This window comes from Protopterus annectens, chromosome 9.part0, assembly GCF_019279795.1.
Source record: "Protopterus annectens isolate FY-2018-M chromosome 9.part0, PAN1.0, whole genome shotgun sequence".
Taxonomy (NCBI): domain Eukaryota; kingdom Metazoa; phylum Chordata; order Ceratodontiformes; family Protopteridae; genus Protopterus; species Protopterus annectens.
Genome location: NC_056743.1, coordinates 866,735,477 through 866,761,909, shown reverse-complemented (window position 1 = coordinate 866,761,909; position 26,433 = coordinate 866,735,477). Strand labels below are relative to the sequence as shown.

At 40.2% G+C, this 26,433-nt stretch overlaps 1 protein-coding gene across 2 annotated transcripts in view; it reads left to right on the top strand.

Annotated features, from left to right (window-relative positions):
- OS9 (OS9 endoplasmic reticulum lectin) overlaps positions 1 to 26,061 on the top strand; it is a 1,402,051-nt gene extending 1,375,990 nt beyond the window's left edge. For both annotated transcript variants that reach the window (XM_044083591.1, XM_044083590.1), the window contains one exon: positions 25,582 to 26,061. In XM_044083591.1, the coding sequence (XP_043939526.1) occupies positions 25,582 to 25,719 (138 nt within the window). In that variant the 3' untranslated portion in view covers positions 25,720 to 26,061. The remainder of the gene's footprint in view (positions 1 to 25,581) is intronic.
- The last annotated feature ends 372 nt before the right edge of the window (positions 26,062 to 26,433 follow it).

The following is a 26,433-nucleotide window of genomic DNA, read 5'->3' as shown; positions in this document are numbered from 1 at the left end:
TTATGTAGTGGGGGAGGGTCTGTACTAGCTAAGAGAATAAAAGTTTTGTCAAAATTGATAGATATGGATCAGTGTAATTTTGTGGAGGGAGAGGTAAACATTTGACAACACTAATACAACAATGATGATCCTGAGGGAAGCAGAAAGTACTACTTTTGCTTATGTGTCTTGATGCAGAGAAAGCATTCATTTGAGTAAGCTGGGATTTTGAGTAGGGCAAAGAAAGCATTTGCATTCTGTAGGAGGCTGTATGTAGTATCAGAGGCATGCATTAAAGAGGGATGGTTTCTCTCTGATAAGTTGTGCTTGAACAGAGGAACCAAGAGGGTTGCCTTTTGGAGCAGTTGGCAAAGAAAATAACTGGCTCAGAAAGGATATAATTGGTATGGTAATCAAGAGCATTGGCTTTTTATTTGCAGATGATATTACTTTGTACCTGATACTCCGGAAAAAGGATGTCTCAATGTTGTGGAGCATTTTGAGACCGTTTCAGTTCTTTTTGGTATATAAAATTAGTGAAGGTAAAACGAAGGCTATAGCAGTTAATTATGCACCCACACATGAATTGGATCAGCAGTACCTATGTCTAATGGGACACGATAAGATGAAGTTTTTAGAAGTATGGATTAAAAAGGCTTCTATTATGGCAGCTACATGTGGGAAGAGATAAAAAGAATGCAAAAACTGAGAAACTTGAAGTTCATGTTTATGGGTATGGCTAATAAGATACAAGCAGTTGAGATGTTTATATACTCTCTTTAGTTTTATATATGGGTCAGGCATATTTATCAAGCAGAGAAGTTGTGGACAGTAAAAGTTGGGAATTTATCTGAGATGAGGAGTGCAAGAGTTACATGGGATAAGCTGAGCCTTCCAGTAGGACAGGGTGGTTTAGGATTACCTGATTTGAAGGGATATTTTAGAGCTGCACAGTTAAGGCTCATATACACAATACAAGCAGAAGGTTATAATTCAAAATGGAAAGGGATGATGATGAGGCAGGGGAAGTTCATGAAACATTGTGTGGAATTTTGGATGCCAAGTCTTAAGGAGAATAACAGTCATACAGAATATTGTAATCATAAAGTAGCAGAAAGTATTCTAAGAATTAAGCCAACATGAGAAAGGAGGTTTTGCCAGTAGAGATGACTGCAAGTAGGGGTACAGAAAGTAGAGAGCTGGAATTTACTGAAGAAAAATGGTAAGGGAACCAAGGTGTTGGGAGCAAATAATGAGAGAGAAAGGTAATAGTGGGATGAAGCAATATGTCTGGGGTCTATATTAGAATGCCAAAACCTCACTTATGCGAATACCGAAAGGCTGACACACACAGTGAACCACAAGAACACCGAACGTCCTTAAGTGTGAAATTCAAAATATTGAATTGCCATAGTTGGCCAACTTCACCACCCACTACGTACTGCCTACCCAAACAAAATAAATATGAATGTATTACTATATATATATATATATATATATATATATATATATATATATATATATATGCGCACTTACCTTAACCCGCACCCTAACCCTAAGATCAATAACTATTGCACATTTACGTTGGGGAGCTATACCAGATGAGGGAATGTCCTACTAACGTTTTACCTCACTAAACATGGTGTGGACAGCTATGGCGATTCGGTATTTTGAATTTCGCGCTTAAGGATGTTCGGTGTTCATGTGGTTCGCTGTTTGTGTCAACCTTTCGGGATTCGCGTGAGGTGTCGTCATTCTAATATAGACCCTGTGTCTGGACTTCAGGCTAGATTGCCTTCTATATCAGTAATTAATATTAGAAGATAGGCAAAGAGAAATGGATAGGGTAATCTTAAGTAAAAGACCTGCTCTGGTAGAGTTTTGAGTTGAGCCTAGAACAGGCTACTGTTAAGGGGATGATTAGTAGGGTATATAAAATATTGCATGATAACTGTAAGAACCAATCGGAGGAGATTGGGAAGAGACACTGGAAAAGCAGTAAGAACAATGGAAGGACATATGTATGTTGGAGGTGTGAATGAAGAAATAGGTAACTGGGGACATATGTTTTGGGAGTGAATTGGCAGATTTAAAAATTCCTTATAGAGTACTGTGCCAGAAAAATTGGGTAGGAAATGGTTTTAACTAAGGAAATTATCCCTTTGAGCTGGGTTGCAAGATCTAAATTGCCTAGACATAGTAGAGCCTTATTAAAATTAATTGTGTTGGCTGCCAAAAAAGCAATTGCTATAAAATGGAATTCAGTCCAAACCAACTGTATTTGAAGTATTGAATATTGTAAAAGAGGTGAAAGAACTGGAAGAGATTTCCTTAAAAAGGGAAGGAGCAGATTACACTGAAATAAATGGAAATTGTGCGAACAATACATGCAGAATGTTCAGGAGGAAGACTGAGGTTTAAGGGAAGGCAGAAATTCAGCAATGTTGGACTGATTGCTACAAGGAAAGAAAAGATGTGTGATGTTTAATGCATGTAAATGGAAAAAAATGTTAATATGCTTTGTCTTATTCTATTAATGTATGTTTGCCTATGTCTTAAGTGATTGATAAGTGTTTAAAAAGGTACAAGACAGGTACTGTGTATGATGATGGGGTTCAAATAACTATTCGGGCAGAGTCATCTTGAATTTTGAGTAAGACAGTAATGCTTGATGCAAGGACTTTCAAGGGGCAGGGCATTTAAGGTTAAGAAGAATCATTTTTTTTAAGAGAGGAGAATTGATAAAATAAACTTTGCTAGTGGCATTTCACCAAAGACATCATACATGAGATTATAGAAGTCGGTTGGTGGTGAGGAAGACTGCAAGGATAAGGAAATCAGAGTAGAGAAAAGTTGAAATAAGTGTTTAGAATTAAAAAATGGAAGTTGAAGATCAGCATGATGTAGGAGTATGAATTGTTAAAAACCACAATTCACTGAACAAAGGCATCATCAAAGGAAAATTCTGTAATAGATGGTTTACTATTAAAAATTTGAAATTTAAAATGTGTACTAAATACCGAACTAATAAACCGAAATAAATAAAACGAGTGCTATAAATGCCAAAAATCGTACAGTAATGTCGAAAATATCGAATTGCGACATTTTTGGTGATTTGTGGCAAACCCACTACAAACGTGTAATTCATGACTATAAATACGTGTTTCCATACGTAATTGATGAAAATAGCCGAAATAAACATGTAGAACACCTTGAAAGGTGAAAGACTTGTAAATCAACATTGCAGAAGTGTACATAAATCCACGTCCCAATAATCAATACTTTAAGGCATGTCCCACACTCAAAATGTATCACAGTATGTACAACAGCTAGGCAGTGATGTTTCACAGCAGTAATCCTCCATCAATATGTTTAAAAGGAACAGTGATGTGCCATTAATTGAACAAAGCCCAGAGGTATAAAATCATCCCGTTTAGACAGTAGAATTTGAATCATATGCTCCTTGTCAGTCAGTCTACACTTCTTGGGTGAGGATGGAACACAACATAAAAACTTCAGTTTCAAGTCCTGTAAATGGTTCTGCTCCAGACGTATAGCATGCAAGACATCTGTGATGTATAAATCCTTCTTCCCCAATAAACTTCTTAGTCTGTGGTGTCAGCCTTCTACAGCATTCTGGCTCCTTGGGTAGCCCATTGTGCATGCATCCGACTGATTCCAGAAAGGAACATCAAAGAGAGGTGCTTGTCTCTATGAGGTAGTACCTCTCATGCCATAGTGTCTAGGACACCCTAGTATGTAGTTATTTTTGAAATATTCACATAATGGAGCACCCCTAGCACCCAAAGCCTCCTCAAGTGACATTAATGTTTCCAGAATATGTTCTGTACGTATAAATGCAAGGGCAGGAATCTGTTTACATAAGAGTGAAAACTGCATGTCAGTACCATACACTTGTGTTAAATTGAGCTTTTGGATCTGCCTCCAAATAATTTGGCACAGATGGAACCAGCAACCTTTTGCTGTACTATTTGGAAGGTGCTTTGCAATGCTATTAACCGCCCCTTTTTCAAAATCACTTAGTGCCATCTTTGGTTGCAACTGCAGCAGAAATTCATCACACAAGAACAGCAGGGTAGCCCAGAACTTGATTGTAGCACTCTTCGCATTTTGAAGGGAGTATGGCATATACAACAGGTACTACTTTAGTGTTGGCAGTACCATCCAAGTTACAATGTACAGAGTACACCTGCTTACACTCTCTTGTGCTAATTGGGGAAGGTGGCATCCACCAGAATATAATCAGAATTGCACAGCAGACCAAGGTTATTCTCTGTAGTCGGAATAACTACATCATAGGTATGGCTACGTAGGGCACTATGTTTAATGATGAAGTGGCCTTGTTTCAAAGGTACCATGTCAGGGCTTTGATCCTTGAGACTTGCTAGGTCAGCTCTAGGATGTGTGCTATTCCTATGCCTGACTCTACATACACATTGCTTCAGTGCATCTGTATTTGTCATGGTAGTCACTACATCGGTGGATGTGCTTGCCAGTACCTCCGTTACACGGGTCCTCTAATGTTTGCTCAGCCCGCCTCTTAATTGCTTCACGGACCCTTGTCTGTTCTACCCTGACAACATCGGGTGCATGGAAATGTGCAATACCTTTCAGTAGCTTTTCTTCACTATCACATTTCTCTGTTATGCAATGGCCCTTACACTTCTGCTTTGACTTCTGTGTACAACACCAATAGTTTTTCTCTAGTGTTTTCTTCTCCAAATAGAACTGATACCCATCTATGCATGGAATTGAGCATCCCTTCTGAGATTTAACTGTACCATAGCTATTGCCAATAACTCCAGGATAACACGCAGTATGCTGCTCAGCCATCTTAACTTAGCACACCTATAAGTCAATCACAGTGGCATGATTACTAACATTGTTATGCACTACACTTGGTTTACTACTATCCACCACATAACTTCAACATGCTTTCAATAAGTACAGATACATCAGGTAGACTTTGTAATACCCTGTACTACCGCTCTATGCAACCCACACTTCGCACCAATAATACTACTTCAAATACATTTGCAGAATTACAGTTAGTACATAACATTTGGAAATGCAATTCTTAACTCAGTAAGTAGTACGCATGGGAACATATCACATACAACAGTTTTGGTATAGTGTTTCATGTCTATTCACAGATGTTATTACTAGCTGAAATATTTTACACACACTAGCAAGCTGAAGCAATTCAGAGACAACATCCTCACGTTTCTGCTGTAAAAATGACTCTACCATGCTTTAAATGTCAATCTGCAACCTGTTGCTATGAAAGCCATACACATACAATGGTTGTTACAATATAACATATTTTACAACGATACCACTATAACAGATGGCATTATAAATAAGCTGTACACCGTATACATTTCGAGTGTCAGGATTCATTATTCAGGGAAACATTGCACTAAAAGTTAATGTCACTAGGCATTCATTTATATCTATTATAAACCTAGTTATTCATACTGGAAAAATGTACAGTTTAAGCTCCTGATGGCTTCACATTTAGATGCCTTACTATGCCTACATTTCTACATTATGGTAAAACTTTATATGCAGCCTTAACCTATCATCATGTCAGGTTAACCAGAAATCAACAGTTATATGCGCTTATACTTGTACCACTACACGCCTATACCTGCAGCATTTGTATGTGTTAAACTCACCCTTCCCTGGTATTGCTTGATGTTGATTATCCTCTATGTGGAAACCGTCAATGAACAGCATCAAAAGTCCAATAGGAGAAAGAATGCCACACGAAGCATCTGTTTATAGCAATGGCGGCTAATTCCTCGCAACAGCAGTTGGCCGCACCCCCTTTGGACATCTACAGCAATCCGACATGCAGTTCCACGACGCATCGGTACCATCATCACATAACGGATTACATTGTGTGATGGTCAGATGAGCGAATTATACTGCTGGATGACTTTCCGGTATCGAAATTATGAATAGGCAGCTTCAATACTGATCGGATTTATGTACTTCAAACTTTCTTATGGCAGGTAAGTGAATGGCGACATTATGATAGTAAACCGTAATAGATTTAGTGCTTTCATCTTTAACAGGACTTCTTCAGAATAAAGTTTAACACCACTTCATACATCTTTTAAAGCCCAACCAACCAATCAGAAAAACAATAGCTAATAGATAAATTAATCAATTAGATACATTAACTATTTATAATTAAAAAAAATTAATATTAATGCATTTGTTTAATCCAGGTAGTTTATCAGCTTGTAATTTTAGCTCCCACAAAGTTTCTTTTCTTTGCAATAAATTCTTATAACAACTTCCCCTTAGATTTAAAGGTACACATTCCAACACAGAAAAAATATATATTTTTTAAAGTCTTACACAAACTGTTTTTAAAACTAAGCATTTTTTGTCCTTAGTCCTGATAGCTTATATGCATTTATAGATCCTTTTTGAAAGTTTACATGTAATATTACATAAAATGCATAAAAAGAGCAGATAGCAATGTAAACCCACAGTGTTGCAGCTGAAGTGTCGATTATTTTAATGGATTTATTCAAATGAGTTAAATATTTTGGCCCTCTAAAATAAAGCTGCAAGCACTAGAAAAGCCACATTTGCTCATCCCTTTGCTCCTATCAATGCGTAACAAACACTGGAGCATTGATATTCTCTTTTTCCACATACAGCTTAATACACTTGGATTTTTTTGTACACAAACGAAGGAACAAAACCCACACATCTGTAAACTTCAGTATTGCCAAAAAAATTTTCCGGTTATGAAAAGTAACTTTAATAGAATGATCTACTGTCATTTGTAAAATAAAATAATTTTTATAACCACCATTATCACTACCAGGTTTAGAGTGTAGACTGGCAGTTAAAATGGAAGAGAAAAATTAATTCCTTTTAAATATTATTTCATCAGCTGTACACTGCAAATCTAATAATTTGTAACTTGTCTCTATGAATGAATCCCAACAACTCACAATTCCCTTCTAAAATATTTTATCTGTAGTAAGCCTAGAAAGTCTGATCTTCTGACCCCTTGGAATGTTCTTTTTCATGAAATTTGGATGTGTACTAGTATAAAATAGTTATTCAAAAAAACAGGGATGTTCTTCGTGTTTCATTGTTGCAGTCATTACATTTGAGTTATCTGCCTGCAGATAGCCCTCAGCCGGCCTGAGTTTCAAAGTATTGGATCCCTGCATCAGATGCTGTCTCTTCTTCCATGACGTCAGGTTGTCAGGGGTATAAAGCATGCAGCCGATGCCATTACATTAGTCTTTCTTGCCGCGTGGTGCCCGAAGCAGCAGCAGTTTGCAAGTGCTGGTCGGCCGACTCCTGAAATTTTTGTTTTCAAGTTTCAGAACCGAAGTCTTCAAAAAAGCTAAGTACCCCGTTGGAGATCCTTTTTTTGCTCTAAACCGATGTCAGTAAAAGTTAACAATTATATTACCTGTGGAAAGCAAATACTTCATAAAGATTTTCATTCGTACTTCATTCCTTGCCTAGGCCCAGACCACAACGTCCCTCGCTGTCGGTTTTGTGCCTTATTCAATCCTTGTACTATTCGTTGTCATTTCATTTTTGCATCAAACTATTTCAGTTCTCAGTTTAATTATCCAGAAGTGGCTTTGGTAAGCCATCCGGCTACCGAATTTCCGAAAAAACGTAAAGATAGAGAGACAGACCGCATAGGTCCAAAGCTGCCGATGACACATCTGTTAAGCTGTTCACCAGTTCGCCGGTACTCAGTGAGGTGCTTTCGCAGCCCCTGATACCCGCCATTTCAGATTTGCAGGCCTCTACTGAGACCCATTCGGAGTCCGTAATGCTGCGAGATGCCTCCTCGACTATGGAACTTGTAGATGTCTCTACCTTGGATGGGTCCAGAGCCGCTGTGCAGGCACCGGCTTCTAAGGCTGTATTCAGGCCTACTAACTTGCATTTCAAACAGACACCGTCTTCTTCAAGGCCTAAAACTCGACCCACGCCTAGAAAACTGACGTCCACACCGCATGGTCAGGCCCATATACCTAAAAACAAATGATAAGAATGGCTGAAGACCTTATTACTTTAATCAGAGGAAGCCAGCCTTCTCCCTCTAAAAGACCTAGAACTGATTTTCCTTCTGATTCTTCTGATCAGAATTCTGAAATTTCTGTTCTTCTGATTACCAGGATTTGCCCTTATCTACCTATGAGGATTCTGATGCAGAGGACTCCATTCCCTCTGCTTCCCCTCCAGAAGATTTTTCTTTTGGTGAAACCTTGCACACTCTTAGGGAGCATTTCCGCTGGGAAAGCCAGGATTTCTCTGACTCCAAAAATAGGCTTAGGGAATTCTTACTCCTTCCTCAACACAGGCCTTTAGCTATCCCTCCCGTACTGGACATTGTAGATGATGCCTTTTTGGAATCTAGCATGGCCCCAGACACTTTACCTCTGGCTCCCAGGAAACCTGACTGGTATTATAGAGTACCTAACTCTCACAAGTTCCTCTTCAAGAATCCTACTGTGGACCCAGAGACATTTCCCAGGGGCCTAAAGGCATTAAGGCTACTACTGCCAAAAACCCTACCCCCTCTGATAGAGATTCCAGGGCCTAGGACAGATGGGGTAAAAAGGTATACATTTCTGCTACGTTGGCCATTAGGGCCTTAAACTGCCAGTTTCATATGTTAAAGTATCAGCAGCATATTATGGGACTGCTTAAACAGAAAATTATGTTGATTCCCGACTGGGATGAAAATGAAGAATTACAGGATTTAATGCAATATTCATCGTGTTTCACTGCTGCAGTCATTACACTTGGGTTATCCTGCCATCAGGTGGTCCCGCAGTCGGCCAGAGTTCCAAACTCTTGGTCCGGTGTCGGTTGCTGTCGCTTCTTCCCTGACGTCAGTGCACCAGGTGTATATAAGATGCAGCCGACGCCATTTTCTTCAGTCTTTCTTGCCGCGCTGTGCCCGAAGCAAAAGCAGTTCGCAAGTGCCGGTCGGTCGATTCCTGAGATTTTCAATTCGAATTTCAGAACCAAAGTCTTCAATAAAGCTAAGTACCCCATTGGGGAAACTTTTTCTTGCCTCAGACCGATGTCAGTAAAAGTTAAAAATTGTATTTCTTGTGGGAAGCAAATACCTCATAAGGATTTCCATTCTTACTATATTCCATGCCTAGGCCCAGACCACAACGTCACTAGTTGTCGGTTTTGTGCTAGATTTAACAAACGCACTATTAAACGTCGGTTTGATTTTGCTCGCCTTTACTTTGGCCGAAGGTTTAATTATACCATGCCGTCGGAACAACCGACGACCGGAATACACAAAAAACGCAAAGACAAGGATAAGGACAGGCATCCGAGGCCCAAAACTGACGACGAAGCCTCTTCTAGGCCAGTCTCCAGTTCGCTGGTTCTCAGTGAGGTGCTTTCACAGCCCCTGACACCCGCTACCTCAGAGCCACAGGCCGCTTCCAACTCCCACATGGAGATGTCTAGGCCTCTGGATAATCAAGGTATTGGGCCTATGGAAACTAACCCTTCAGATGGGTCCGAAGCCGCTGAGCAGGCATCGGCTTCTGAGGGTGTTTTCAGACCTTCACAGCTTACCATAAAAACTACAGCCAAGTCTAAAACTCCATTAAAGACAAAGAAGCAAGTACAGCATTCACCTGGACAGGCCTCCATGCCTAAAAAACAGATGCTCAAAATGTCCGAGGACTTAATTACCGTGATCAGGGGTTCCCATCCCCCTCCTGATAAAAGGCCTAGGCAGGATACAGACTGTGATTCCTCTGACCAGATTTCCATTTCTTCTGATTCCTCTTCAGACCAGGGATATTCTTTACCCCCCCCTATGAGGACTCTGATGCTGAAGAATCAATTCCTTCAGCCTCTCCTCCTGAGGATTACTCTTTTGGGGAAACTTTACATACCATGAGGGAGCATTTCCATTGGGAGGGCAAGGATTACTCAGAATCCAAGAAAAGGCTCAGAGATTTTCTTTTATTGCCTCAGCACAGGCCCCTTGCTATTCCGCCAGTGTTAGATATTGTGGATGATGTGTTCTCTGAATCCAGTTTAAATCCTGATTCTCTGCCCCCTGCTCCAGTCACGCCAGACAGGTACTACAGAGTCCCTGACTCTCACAAATTTCTTTATAAAAACCCTGTTGCTGACCCCGAAACTATTTCCCAGGGTCCCAAAGGGGTAAAGGTTTCCACGGCTAAAAATCCAGTACCCTCAGATAGGGATTCTAGAGCATCAGACAGATGGAGGAAGAAAGTTTACACTTCTGCAACTTTAGCAGTGAGAGCTTTAAATTGCCAGTTTCACATGCTTAAATACCAACAATATTTAATGTTTCTGTTAAAACAGAAAATGCTTACAAGTTCAGAACATCCTGACTATAAGGAAATGCAGGATTTATTGCATGCCGCTGAACAGGTGGGAAAACATACTCTGCAATGTGGTTTTGATTCATTAGAGGCTTCTTGTAGAGCAGCAGTTACAGGATCTGTGATTCGAAGGCATGCCTGGTTAAAAGAACAAAGTTTACCTGATCATGTTAAGACAAAATTATTGGATGCTTCTTTACAGCAGGGTATTTTATTTGGTGTTAAGGCAGAAGAGGTATTAAAGAAAATGGAGGATAAGGCAAAATCTATGCAAACAGTGAAGGATTTCTTACAGGTACAGCCACCTCGATTTAGCAGAAATTGGCCTTCAAAGAATTGGTCCTTTCCAGTGTCAGACAAACCGCAGAGAGGCAGATCTCAGCCCCAAGGCTCTTACAGACCACGACAGTGGGGGTGCTTCAACCCCAAAAGAAGGTGAAGACAAGTCACAGCCTTATAGGAAACAGTCCCAATGACTTCCCCCTTCAAATGCCAAGCACTTAGCAGCTCCCTTAGGAGGAAAACTAGCACTTTTTTCTCAAAATTGGCATATGATCACTCAAGACAAATGGGTTCTGAAAATTGTGTCTCAATGTTACAGGTTCCACTTTCACACTCTACCAAGGCTAAAAGGAATGCCAGACCTGCCACAAAATCAATGGGCAGAGGCACAAAAACAAATTACAGCCCTCATGGACATGAGAGCTATTCAAAAGGTGCCACAACAGGGACAATGATTTTACTCAAGACTTTTCCTGGTCCCCAGAAGGGACAAAGCCTGGAGACCCACACTAGACCTTTCTACTCTCAATACTTACTTGGATGTTCCGAAATTCAAAATGTTGACACTACAGCAGCTTCTACCCATGCTGGGCAAGAAGGCTTGGCTTGTTACTTTGGACTTCAAAGAGGTATACCTGCATGTCCCTATCAGACAAAATTGCAGAAGATACCTCAGATTCATAGCTGGTTCAATGCATTACCAATTCTCTGCATTGCCCTTTGGCTTGTCTACTGCGCCCAGGGTCTTCACAAAGTGCCTGGCACCAGTAATTGCATTTTGCAGACAAAAATTAATTCAAATATATCCATACTTGGACGACTGCCTTATTCAAGCAGAGAGCAAGGACATACTTCTAAAGCATCTGGCGTTTGTAAAAAGGTTACTAATTTGCCTGGAGTACACAGTAAATGAAAAGAAGTCAAAACTAGTGCCCTCACAAGAGATAATATTCCTGGGTGCCAGCTTAAATACAACGGCCCAGATGGCTTATCTCACGCCAGACAAGCAAGGACAACTGACTCAGTACTTTCAATTGATGGTAAGAAAGACCCAACTCCCTGCAAGAAAAATTCTGCAGGCCTTGGGATTCATGGCATCCTGCATACTACTAATACCGTATGCCAGACTGCGTATGAGGAAATTACAGTGGTACATAAAAAGTGTTTGGACTCAACACTGTCACAGTTTGGAAGCCGTAATACCACTAATTCCCTGCCTACAACAGGAGTTTCGATGGTGGGCACAGGCATGTCACCTCAACATGGGACAGCCTTTCATTCTACCCACAGCCAGACAGACACTAACAACAGATGCTTCATATTACGCCTGGGGAGCACACATGGCAGGAAAATGCATTCAGGGCAAGTGGGCCGCAGACCAAATGCATCTTTACATCAATCAAAAAGAGCTGTTAGCTGTGCAAAATGCCCTAACAGCTTTCAAGGACCTTCTGCATCCAGGACAACTATTATTGAAGACAGACAACACCACAGTTATGTGGTACATAAACAAGCAAGGGGGTACTCATTCTTATCCCCTATGCAGACAAGCCATGACCTTGTGGAGCACAGCTCTAAACTATTAAGTTCATCTGCAAGCACAATTCCTGCCAGGAAAGAAAAATACTCTGGCAGACGACTTAAGCAGAAACATCATGGGTCCTCACGAGTGGAAATTAAATCCACAAGTATTCAGCATGATAATGCAAAAAATGGGGGGTGCCCATACATAGATCTTTTTGCCTCCCCAATGAATTGCCAATTACAAAAATACTGCACAAGGACTTATCACACACAAGCATGGAAAGTGGATGCTCTCTCGTTCAGCTGGAAAAACATAAAAGTTTATGCCTTCCCACCACTGCCTCTCCTTTCAAAGGTACTCCTAAAAGCCAGGCAAGAAAAAACACAGATGACCCTGATTGGGTACCAGTGCTGGCGTGGCCAGTCTGGGGCAATCTTAAAGAACTTAGCTCAAAGCCCACCATGGATTTTACCTCAAACTCCATACCTTCTGGCTCAAAGCAATCAGATCTTGCACAGTCAGCTCAAAACCTTAAACCTGGCTGCATGGCAGATTCCTTAGTCAAGCAGACAACATCTCTCTCTAAAGCTGTTATGGATGTCATTTTGGAGGCCAGGAGGCCTAGCACCAGGAAATCTTATTCAGAGAAGTGGAAGAGATTCTGTGCCTGGAACCAGGCTCAAAGCTTTGACCCTCTTGTCCCAAATATTCCTCAGATATTACAATAATTAACTGAGATGCTGGACAAAAGACTATCCTTCTTATCCATTAAGATCCACGCCTCTGCCATCTCGGCTCATTACAACACAGATCCTCCTATTTTCTCTCATCCATTGCTGAAACAGTACCTCAGAGGGGCTAAAAACATAAGACCGCCCCGGAGAGCACCAACTTGGGACCTCAATTTTGTCTTGGAAAAAACTAACTTTACCTCCTTTTGAGCCAGCCAATTCAGCAGAATTAAAATGTGTCATGGAAAACTGCTCTGCTTCTGTCAATAACCTCAGCAAGAAGAGTCTGAGTTACAGGCACTAATGGCAGTGGAGCCTTTCATAATTTTCCACCAAGACAGGGTTTCTTTAAGAACAAACCCTTCATTTATGCCAAAGGTAGTATCCAGTGTGGCTCTTAACCAATCTATTCACTTGCCAACCTTTTACCCAAATCCCCAGAATAAAGGGGGGAGACTTCAGCATTCATTGGACATACACAGACAGTTAAGTTTCTACTTGGACAAAACAAAAGCTTTCAGAAAAACTGAGCAATTGTTTGTAGCATATGCTGCAGGATCACAGGGCAAGGCTATTTCAAAGCAGACCATTTCAAAGTGGATAGGACACTGTATCCGTTTCTGCTATACATAGCATGGGAAACCTGTACCTAGTAACATTAGGCCACATTCCACCAGGGCAACAGCCACTTCAACTGCCTACCTTAGTGGAGTACCTACCAAAGACATCTTGGAAGCTGCAACTTGGAGTTCAGTACACACCTTTACCAAGCATTACCACTTGCTTCTTTATTCTAGATCCAGAGCTGGCTTTGCCACTGCAGTGCTGCAGGGCCTCATAGCCACCCCAAATCCTCTATAGAACCAGCCACCCTACCTCAGCTTTGGGATTCAAAGTGTAATGACTGCGGTAGTGAAACACGATGAACATAGTACAGTTTTGTACCTACCATAAATGTAGATGTTAGAGTGTCTTCACTGCTGCAGTCCAGGTTACCCTCCCTCCATCCTCTCTTTCTTAGCTGGGACTTATCTACACTTTTCTACCCTGTACTACCTATGTGGTGTATTTGCTGGTAACTGTAAATTTTGGTTTTACTTTTTATGTATGTTTTATTAGCAATATGTATTGCCTACCTATTTGGGGGCACCTGACGTCTGGGGCAAGAAAAACTGAAGAAAATGGCGTTGGCTGCATCTTGTATACCCCTGGCGGACAGATGTCAGGGAAGAAGCGACAGCAACCGACGCCGGACCAAGACTTTGGAACTCTGGCTGACTGCGGGACCACCTGATGGCAGGATAACACAAGTGTAATGACTGCAGCAGTGAAGACACATTAACATCTACATTTAATGCGCTTTTTGTACCCTGACGCCTGATGTCAGTTTTTTTAAGCGCTGACTGACGTCAGCCTATACTTACTTTGGTATTCGGGCTCACCGAGGGACTACCCACATGTATATGTATGCAGCAGCGGTCTAACATCTACATTTATGGTAGGTACAAAACTGTACTTTTCTGCTGACAAGTTGGTAAACATACTTTGCAATGTGGTTTTGACTCTTTAGCAGCATCTTGCAGGGCTGCTGTCACCGGGTCTGTTAGAAGGCATGCTTGGCTTAAGGAGCAAAATTTGCCAGATCATGTTAAAGCTAAATTACTGGTTGCTCCCTTAAACCAAGACCACCTGTTTGCCAGCAAAGCAGAAGTAATCCTCAAAAAGATGGAGGAAAAAGCTAAATCTATGCAAACTGTTAAAAGATTTTCTGCAAGTACAACCTCCCAGATTTAGTAGGCATTGGCCTTCTAAGAATCGGTCCTTTCCTGTCTCTTCTAGGCCTTCTCAGTCCAAACCCAGAAACAGCAGACCACCTAGGCTACAGTCTTAAGGTACTCACAGGCCTAAGCAGTGAGGGGCTCCCACTTCAAAAACTAGAAGTAGTGAGACACCCCCCTATGGAAAACTGTCACAATGACTTAAGCTCTGCTCAACTGCCTGCTCCCTTAGGGGGAAAGATTGCCTTGCATGCAAAAAACTGGGAAGTCATTACCCAGGACAAATGGGTTTTAAATATAGTTTCTCAAGGATACAAATTCCACTTCCACACCTTACCAACCTCAACGGTTGGCCAGACCTACCCCCAAATCAGTGGGCAGAGGCTCAAAAGCAGGTTCTCTCTCTTTTAAGTATTAGGGCTATTCAGTCTGTCCCAGCAGAAGAAAGGGGGCAAGGTTTTTACTCAAGACTTTTCCTGGTACCCAGAAAAGACAGCTCCTGGCGTCCTATCCTGAACCTGTCAGTGCTAAACACCTTTTTGGTAATCCCAAAATTCAAAATGCTAACACTTCATCAGCTGCTTCCTATGTTAGGCAAAGATGCCTGGTTGGCAACCTTAGACTTAAAGGAAGCTTACCTGCACATTCCAATAAGGGAATCTTGCAGGAAATACCTATGCTTCAGAGCAGGCTGCATGCAGTTCTCTGCACTTCCCTTTGGCTTATCTACTGCACCCAGGGTATTCACAAAGTGCCTAGCTCCAGTCATTGCATTTTGCAGGCAAAGAAATATTCAACTGTACCCATACCTGGACGATTGTCTAATTTAAGCAGAAAGCCAGGACATGCTTCTAACTCATCTGGCATTTGTAAAGAAACTGCTAACCTCACTGGAGTACACCATAAACAAAAAGAAATCTCATGTAGTACCCTGCCAACAAATTGTATTCCTGGATGCAAGCTTGAACACAACTTCCCAGATGTCTTCCTCATGCCAGAGAAACAAGTTTGACAGATTACTTCAAACTACTGGCCACAAAGACACAGCTATCTGCATGGAAAATCTTGCAAGCCCTGGGGTTCATGGCCTCTTGCATCCTACTTATTCCATATGCAAGACTGCATATGAGGAAACTACAATGGTATCTAAAAAGCCTATGATGTCAACATTCTCAGGACCTGGAATCAATGATTCCTATCATTCCTTGTATAAGGACAGAGTTCCTTTGGTGGGCAGAGGCCTGCTACCACAACAAGGGGCTTCCATTCACTCTACCCCCTGCTGCCCAAACCCTTACAGATGCATCAGACTATGCATGGGGGGCTCACTTGGCAGGGCAGTGCTTTCAGGGCAAGTGGAACCCGAGTCAGTTGCACCTGCATATCAATCAAAAATAAATGTTAGCTGTACAGAATTCCCTGACGGCCTTCAAGGACCACACCACTGTTATGTGGTACATAAACAAGCAGGGGGGAACCCACTCATACCCTCTCTGCAGACTAGCAGTGGCTCTGTGGAACACAACCTTGAGCTACCAAGTGCACCTTCAAGCTCAATTCCTGCCAGGCAAGCTAAATTCACTGGCAGACGACCCAAGCAGAAATCTCTTGGACCCACACGAGTGGATACAGGAACCAAAGATATTCAACCTTTTGAGAAACAAATGGAACCCCGAGATAGACTTGTTTGCCTCCCTTCAGAACTAACAATTGGACAAATTCTGCACAAGAACAGTCAAGCCTGGACAATGGATGCCCTGTCCTTCACCTGGGAAAGCCTCTCAGTTTATGCCTTTCTTTCTCTGCCTCTCCTCTCGAACGCAATGCTAAAGATCAAACAGGACAAACCAAGGACAGTACTGATTGCAGCAGACTGGCCACTCCAGCAGTGGTACCCCCTCTTGCGCAGTATGTCACTGCTGGAACCATGGCAACTGCCTCAGACCCCTTCCCTGCTGTCCCAGCTGGAGGGCCAGATTCTGCACCCCCAGCTTCAAACCCTGAACCTTGCAGCCTGGCTAATTCCCTGAGCTCTCCAATAGCATCCCTCAGTAAGCAGGTGTTAGATGTCATTCTGGAGGCAAGGAGGCCTAGTACCAGAAAATCCTATGCTGAAAAGTGGAAAAGATACTGTTCCTGGAGCCATACTCCGGGATTGGGCACAACAGTGCCCAGCGTACCGCATATTCTTCAATACTTAACAGAGATGCTGCACAAGGGCCTTTCCTTCTCATCAGTTAAAATTCATGCCTCCGCCATTTCAGCACATTATAACACTGAGCCACCCCTCTTCTCTCACCCCCTGCTGAAACAATTCCTCAGAGGGGCCAAAAGTTTAAGACCACCAAGGAGAGCCCCTACTCCAGCCTGGGACCTTAACATTGCATTGGAAAAGCTCTCTCTACCTCCTTTTGAGCCAGCTGCAACTGCAGAGTTAAAATTCCTTTCTTGGAAAACAGCCTTCTTTCTAGCCATCACTTCAGCAAGAAGAGCGTCTAAATTACAGGCCCTCATGGCAGTGGAGCCCTTCATCATCTTCCATGCAGACAGGGTGTCCCTCAGGACCAGTCCTTCCTTTATGCCTAAGGTGGTATCCAGTGTGGCCTTTAATCAGTCCATTCATGTGCCACCCTTTTTTTCCTAATCCACAGAACAAAGGAGAACAAATACTGCACTCTTTGGACATGCACAGACAACTTAGATTTTATTTGGACAGGACTAAGCCTCTCAGAAAAACTGAACAGCTGCTAGTTGTCTTTGCTGCAGGGGCAGAGGGGAAGGCCATTTCAAAGCAAACCATTTGTAAGTGGATAGGCCATTGCTTTCATTTCTGCTACAAGCACCATAGAAAACCTACCCCACAGGGGATAAAATCACATTCCACCAGGGCTGCATCTACCTCTACAGCCTTTCTCAGAGGTGTCCCTACCAGGGACATCCTAGAAGCTCCTACCTGGAGCTCTGTACATACCTTCACCAAGCATTACCACTTGCCTATTTTCTCTAAATCCAGAGCTGGTTTTGTCACTGCGGTTTTGCAGGGCTTAATGGCTGGTCCTAATGCTCTCTAACTTCCTCCTCCCTTCCTTAGCTTTGGGAATCTACCCAAATGTAATGACTGCAACAGTGAAACATGAAGAACATAGTACGGTTGTGTACACTTACCATAAATGTAGCTGTTAGTGTATTCACTGTTGCAGTCCTGGTTACCCTTCCTCAAGCCCCCTGACTTCCCTGGGCTATACCTTTTTCTTCTTTAGTGTATTTCACCTTTCTGGTGTATTTGCTTTTTGTTGGAGGTGTAACCTTATAGATAATTGCTTCCCATTATGGGGGCACCTGACATCTGGGGCAATAAAAACTGATGTAATGGCATCGGCTGCATGCTTTATAACCCTGACGACCTGACATCATGGAAGAAGAGACTGCATCCGACACAGGGATCCAAGACTTTGATACTCAGGCCGGCTGAGGGCTGCCTGCAGGCAGATAACCCAGATGTAATGACTGCAACAGTATACACTCGAACATCTACATTTATAGCAAGTGTACACAACTGTACTTTTTCTGTAAGTCTGACTAGAAAACTTCCTATCAACCAAATCCCAATTATCCACAATGTCCAAATAGGACACACAAACCTACATTACCTACAATAAAAAATAAAAAAATCAGTATTACTACTCAAATCATTTAAAATGTATTAATGTATTCAGGGGAAGCATCAGTGATTAAAAAAAAATAGGCCAGCAATAAACCTTATAAAATAATACATACGGTTTATAAAATAATACATACTGTTTATAAAATTGGAAGTTAGTTAATAATTGACATTTCTACCATCCCATCACTAAATTTGCAAAGGATGGGGTAACGGTAGTGCCCATCATTGCACCTTAGAACTTCTGGTAATAACCTCCATTAAAATAAAAAATTATGTTCCAGCATAACGTCCATCAACAGACAACCGGTATTAATCAGTGAACTAGAGATATCAGTATATTTGGCCAAAAACATCCTTAAAAATTCAACCCCTTTGTCTGTCTGTGGGAATGCTAGTGTTATCTCCTCTTAAAATTTTTTAAAGTATTTAAAAAGTCCCAGGAGTCTTTGACTAACTATCTAACTTTTGCACTTTTAGATTCAATAATTAGTCCAAAAAAAATAAATCCCTTCTGTAACACTCCCAGAAGCCACCACAATAGGCCTAAAGGGTACAGGAAACATGTGACTGCAATTAGGGTATCCCAAACATAATAACTAATCTAGGAGATTCAACATTCATAAACTGAAAACGGTCATATGTAATGCACTTGTTGGAAAACGCATCCAACAACACATTGTGAATATATTTGTGTCTGCCATAAATTTCAAACAAAGTAACTTTCTCGTATTCCAAAACATTGTTTAACATCTTAATACATTTTAGTAATATAGTAAGTTTCATACATAAGCCCAGAGCCTTTATCGGCTTTCAGGAATCTTGAGTCCGTTATTTTTTTCCCCACATCATTTAAAAATGCTGTCTTGTGTAGTGAAATGGAAAAACCTATGATGGGGCTTGTTAGTAACCTTGACAATGTCCTTTTCACACTGATCTTGAAACGCCAATATCATGGATTGATGAAGCAGATTAAAAGTACTTGATCTTTTAAAATATTGCAGATTCGGACATTCCAAGTGCTTAAATAAACACTGTAAATATAGTTATTTTACAAAAAAGCCTAAAATTGACCAAAATGTGTGGAATACTAGGTTGTGCACTAGGAATAAATGAAAGTCTTTCTTGAGTAGACTAACTTGTGTTTCATTAAAATTTTCTTTAATGAAATTTAAAAATATTGTCTGCTATACAAAAACAATGATCAAACACATTTTTCTGCAGAAATTACTTGCCCCCTCTCCATTGTCTCACCTGTCATTTGTGTGAACGACTGCCTGTCACAGAAGGAAGTGCTGGTTCCTTTGCTCTACTTCCAGGAAATGAAAACCCAGATTTTCTAGCTGGCAATCCATTCCAATCACCTCAGTAATTCCTGTGGTAAAAAAAACCTTCTCCAGAATTGTCAATATGGTGAGACCACCTGCCGCCTCAGAAAAACTAGCTGAGCTAAAAGTCTCCCTGTTGGTTTTCGACCTGGAATAAAAAATAGGAAGGAGAAAGGCAGAGCCTTCACTGTAGCTAATTTGTCTCTTAACTTGTCTTAAGTTCCACTATAGCAAGAGCTCTTCAACCTAAATTTGTGAGACTGTTATCCAGTTCAGATTTAACATAATTAATATGTATATGCTTAGAAATATGGTGATCCAAGTCTCTCAACACAGTGTTTAATCCCTGGATTTTCATTTTGTTGTAATCAACATTTGAAGAAATTCCAATTCCATTTTGTTAAAAATAGATTTAACATAAAACAGTTTGCTAGCATCCAGGCCATTAGGGAAGTTAAAAACCCTAAGACCTTTAGGGACGATCCCTAAAGTGATGTAGAACTTAAAGTAAAACTTTTTTTTTTTTTTTTTACCAAAACCTTTCAACAACTTTGGTGTACTCACATTTTTATGACCCAAACCAGTCCAAGACGTATTGGTGTATTGCAAGGTGAACAGGTTGGTAAAATTAGCCAAAAATCAATGCTACCCTGAAGTGTAGTCAACAGCCTGTTCCAATGAAGCTGCAGGCTGAAAGTCATAATTAGCATCATTGGGGCTCCAGGGCAACCCCTGAGGTTGCAGCGTATTAAATTGTTGACTCAGCTGGCCAGAAAAAAACTGAAATAGATAAATGCAGTCCAAACAGCTTCTTAGCCCACTCGAGGAAGAACACAAATCTTTGGGAACAGAGTGTAACATCCAAGTAGAATCCAAATCACGTTCCTCAAGAAGTGCCATCCTTTTCACTGATTTAAAACAAAAACAGTTCAAATTAACAAAGTCCAAGAAGGGAATGGTGAAGCACAAAAACTAAAAAACACAAATCACCGAACAAGGTGTCAAAGAAGGAAACTTCTTTAATAGATTTAGTGCTCATGTCCTTAACAGGACTTAAGAATAAAGTTTAACATCACATTTAAAGCCCAAACAACAAATCAAAAACACAGTTGCTAATAGATTTGTTTAATGTATTTATCTAATTTTTTTTATAATAAAAAAACATTTAATATTAATTTAATCCAGATAGTATATCAGCCTGTAATTTTAGCTGCCCCAAAGTTTCTTTACTTTCCAATAAATTCTTGTAACAACCTCCCCTTAGATTTAAAGGTACACAACACAGAAAAATATTTTTTAAAACTCTTACACACTAAATTGTGTTTGAACAAAGCATTATTCTTTTCCTTAATCCCGATAGCATATATGTGTTCTTTGATCCTTTTTGAAAATGTGTGTGTAGTCATATCTCCATAAAATGTATCACAAAAAGAGCAGATATCAATGTAAACTAAACCCACAGCATTGCAGCTGAAGTGTCCATTATTATAATAGATTTATTCAAATTAGTTAAATATTAGGATCCTCAAAAAAAAAAGGCTGCAAGCACTACAAAAAACATATTTTCTCATCCCTTTGCTCCTACCAGTGTGTAACATTGGAGCACTGTTCTCTCTTTCCACATACTGCTTAACAGACTTGGATTTTATTTTGTATACAAACTTAGGAACAAAACCCACACTGCTGTAAACTTTTGCCCGAAAAAAAAAATGTCCAATTATCAAGTAACTTCTTTAATAGAATGATTATCCACAGTCATTTGTAAAATAAAACTTTTTATAACCACCATTATCACAACCAGATTAGATTTAGCATGTACACCGGCAATTAAAATGAGAGGGGGATTCATTCCTCTAAAATATTGTTTCATCAGCTGTACGCTGCTCATCTTAGCAATTTGTAACCTCTCTCTATGAATAAATCCAATAACTTATGAATCCTTTCTAAAAATAATTTGTCATCTGTAGTAAGCTTATTAAGCTGATCATCTGACCTCCGGGATGTTCTTACTAGAAAAACAAGGTTGTCTGTAAATCCAGCTAGAAAAGTTGCTGTCAACCAAATCCCAGCTAACCATGATGTCTAAGTAGGGCATACTTAAACCTACATTGCTTACAGAAAAAAAAAATCAGTATTACTGTTCAAACCATTTACAAATGTTTTGATGTCTTCGTAGGTTTTCTAGCTGGATTTACAGAAAACCTTGTTTTACTAATAATTGTTTTATACTAGTGCACATCAAAATTTCATGAAAAAGAGCATCCCCAGAGATCAGATGATCATTTACTGGATATGTCTTGGGAGGTGTGCCCCAGTAACCTTTAAGGATAAATTGCATGACTTTCTTTCCTTTCTTGAAAAGCTAGAAAGATACTTATAAACACAGTTATCAAGAGCTTGGTAACTGGTCTGGAGTTCAAAAAGAAAGTGAAAAGTAGGTTGTATCTGACAAGAGAACTGGCTGGAGTTTGAGGTACATTATTGAGAATATGACAGGGAATATTTGATCCTTAAAATTCTTTGAACAGTTTAGCTATGGAGCATGACTGTAATCATGTGCGTGTCAAACTGGCGCAATTCGCATTTGACGATTAGAGATATGGCTTTGAATAGTTAGCTGCTTTTGGTGATGACTTCAATGTTAATCTGTACTAGTAATGTATTTTAAACATGGAACAAATCCGTATGATCACCTGTACATGGTTGTAACTATTTCTGTCTGTTGTTCAAATAGACTTGAAAAAGTTGAGGTACTAGTGTTAATAGAGTACTTAAGATAATAAGTTGCACATGAATGTTTTCCCATTCAAGTAGTAAAGTAGAAGAAAAAAAAGAAAATTCTCAGTGTGGAAGTTTTTCAATTCCTGTATGTCTAGTTGAGCACTATATATCTATCTATCTATATATATATATCTATCTATCTATATATATATATATATATATATATATATATATATATATATATATATATATTAAAAATCAGAAAAATGGTAGTAAAAGTAGGAAACGTAAAAATGTCCTAAATCAAAAACATATAAACTTATTTTGAAATATTAATATTATACAGAGCTGTTAACTCTATTAGGTACTCAGGAGTAACCCAAGCAGGGTAGACAGTCTGCTTCCAGTGGAAAATCCTTTATTATGTGCACACGGTGTCATGCATGTTCGAAAGAGGGATGTGATTACTTAAATTACTGGTGTATAGGTTTTAAGAAAGCCTAATGAAGTGCACTGTGTTTTCCATTATATTGGCAGGGAGTGGCAGATGCATTGTTAAACTGAGGAATATAATGGGTAATAGCCTGTTTTAAAGAGAACATTGTTGAACCTGGACCCTTCCCTGTAACATGGTAAACTTGTGATATTTTTATTTATTTTTTTTAAACAGTATTCTATTTTGTTTTAGAGAGGACTGCAAGATCGTTGCGATAAGGGGGCTCTGTACATGAGTGAAGGTAACAGAAAAATCTTGGCCAGAGTAATTGTGGTAGACGTAGTTAAAAATTGTGGTCTGTAGAGCATCCTGAGTTTTTTGACATTGTTCTGTATATGACGGTCACATTTTAGTTTATCTGTAGTCATACCTACTAGTTTGGTGGAAGGAACTAAATCTATTTGTGTGTTGTTGAGGGACTGGATTTTGGCATTGATTTTCTCAGGGGCATGTCTTGGGAGTGAAATGGAGTAACTTGCCTTTTTTTTGTACAGGTAAGTAATGGTTGGGAATTAGTCAGTTCTCAATGGAGGTGAATGCTTCATGTGAAACTTGTTGCAAGTGAGATAGACTGTTAGATGACTAGATAATGGTTATCAACATATTGAGTGGATGTAGATTGTGAATAAAGATGTTAGAGGAGGAGACCAAGGATTGGATCCTTGCAGGTCACCAGTGATATTAACTAGATATGCGGATGGTTAGTAAAGATGTTAGAGGAGGAGGCCAAAGATGGATCCTTGTAGGTCACCAATGATATTAACTAGATATGAAGACTGTGCATCCTGCCATTTCAGTGATTGTTGTCCGACAGAGAGGTAACTGGTGAACCACAGTGGGGGAGGTGATATTCCTAGAAGGGGTAATTGATATAAGAGTTTAGAATGAGAAACCGTAGGTAGAGGAATAGTGCTGAGACCAGTTTGCTGGAGTCCCTAGCACTGTTTAGTGTCCATGAAGTACGGTAAAGCAGTTGTGTTGTGTGATGGATGAAAGTAGTGTTGAACAGGTGTTTAGCTGTTGGTTCTGATCTGAAGGTGAATGGTAAGCAGTTGTTTGTGTAAACGTTTCTCTTAAGAGTTTTGAAAGGGGTAATAGAATGGCAATGGGACAGATTGACATTGCCTCCACTCTCTCTCCTACCCTGTACCACACAAACTCCTCCTAAAACCTACTCCTCTCCCTACTATAAAACATCCTCTACCTCTCCTCTCTCTAACCTTTTATATACATTCTTTAGCACCTTTACTTTGTAAATAACAACTTGAATGTATTATGTCATTGTAAATAATTTCCTAGAATTTAGAAATGACCTGTCTGTCTCCTCCTTATCCAATTGTATATTGCCTTATGTATGCTTCTGTTATGCTACTACTATATGACATTTGTATAATTGTTAATATTCTGTGGAGCTTTTCTCCCAGGGCCTGCACTGAAAATGGGCTCTTTCTGGCCCAGTTGTGTATCCTGCTCATCAAACTGTAATAAATAAGTTAATGTCCATAGAACTACCACCTTTATGCACAGGGATGGTGTATGCTTTCTTCCATAAAGATAGGTCATAAATTCAAGAATGGACCTGTTGATAAGGTTGCTGACTGGATAGGCAGTGGCATCTGCTGCAAGTCTGAGATATTCAGGTGGAAGTTATCTGTTGAGGTAGAGCAAGGTTTGAAAGCAATTTTTTCATTGAAGCAGTAAGACTGGTTGAAGAGTAAAGGAGGGAGAGTTAGTTGTGTTATCAGGAATAGGGGATGGTGGATAGTTGTAATGTGAGGAGTTGGGGTGCTGGGGGGAGGCAGGTGTGAAAGAGAAGAGGGATCGAAGAGTTAGTGGAGGTGGTTGAGGAGAGCTTGTGGTTAGTTGTCTCAGATTCCCAGCAAAATTCCCAATGGTCCTTTATCTGTAGTAATCATTATTCTTGGTTATATGGGCATGGCCAGGCAGTCTTTGTTGGGGGGGACAGCAAGTTTAAAAGCTGGCATAAATTTGTATAGTAATTAGTCAGTTGTATCAGTTTGAGCAAATCATTGCGTCACTTAACAGAATGAAGAGTCAAAGACACAGCTGTAAATGTTTCTGTCTTAAACCTGAAATAACAAAGGGAGGCACCGTGGCACAATAGGTGAGATTGCTGCTCTGCTGCTCAGGTCCATGCTGAGGTGCCTTCTGAGCGGAGTTTGCATATCTTTGTGATCATGTGGGTTTTCTGTAGGTGTTCTTATTTCCTCCCACATTCTAAGGACATGCATTAGGTTTATCGATGGCTCCAAATTGTCTGTAGGGGTGACTGCATGCACATGTGATATGGAACAAAATCCTAGCAGCCTTTCTTCCTCCCCTTTTGCCTTAAGTTTCAATGGTAATGTTGGCTGCTTATGGGGTCACTTTGAGTCAGCTGCATGTCATAAGAGTGAGCAAAAATGAGAGAGAGTAATTTTGTTTGGGTTGCGGTACATAAAATGTATTTGTGTGGCATGCTTCAATAAATATCAGTTTGACTGGAATTTACATTGGCCATATACAATTTTTCTGTGTCTTAAATGAGTTGTTACTGTAAACATTTCTTGAAGTGTTAATTGCTTTGAATCATTGCACTAAACATTTGTAAAAAAACTAAAACTTGGAACACTGAGCCATGTCTCCCCATTCACCCCTCCCCCCACAGACTGGAGGCACTGAAGAGGCTTATAAAGAGCGACAGAGGCAACAGCGAATGGAAGATAATTACCGTTTTGTATGGGGAAAGAACCAGGAAGAGGCACAGTCTCCTAGCAGCACAGATTCTGATGAAATGGACTTCTAAAAATAGAATTAAAAGCATTTGTATCTCCTGTACAGTGCCAGTGAAACAGACTTTATCACTGCTGTTTTTAAGCAGTGTGGCCTGCAGCATACTAGGGTACATTTTTTCAGCCTCACATCATTTTTCTGTCTTAAAGTTTACTGGTTCTCTGCATTCTCAGCAAAGTGCTAGCAATGTTACAAACCACAACTGATTTATGATGAAAAAAAAATATTCTAATTGTCAAGGCCTGCAAAACTACACAAGTACTATTTTGAATAGTCTGTTTCATACTGCTAGCATTTTGCTTTTGCTTCATCCAAAGTAAGTAAAGAGTTTTAATAAATTTCATGTTGGCTCATTTTTTCTTTGTAAGCTCATTAAATTAAAACATTATTGTGTCTTGGAATGTGGAATTTCTTTTTATAGGAAATGGCTACCTCAAAGTGACTGTAGCATTCTTTTATCATCCCAGGTTATTGTCCTGAAGTCCACAAACTGTGTTTTTTTAAGGTACCTCTGATGATTTTATTTTTTTCCTTTCTGGAATATTTACTCATGTATCTCATAACTGTATTCTGACTTGAAGACAGGGCGGTCATAATAGCATTGTCTCTCTAATACATTGCTAAGGTTTTAACATTAATGTCCTTAGTATGTGGGGTAAAGTCCAGTCACTTTTGGTCTTGTGACAAAACTGTAAAGGAAGGCCATACTGAAAATTGGTGAGCAGAA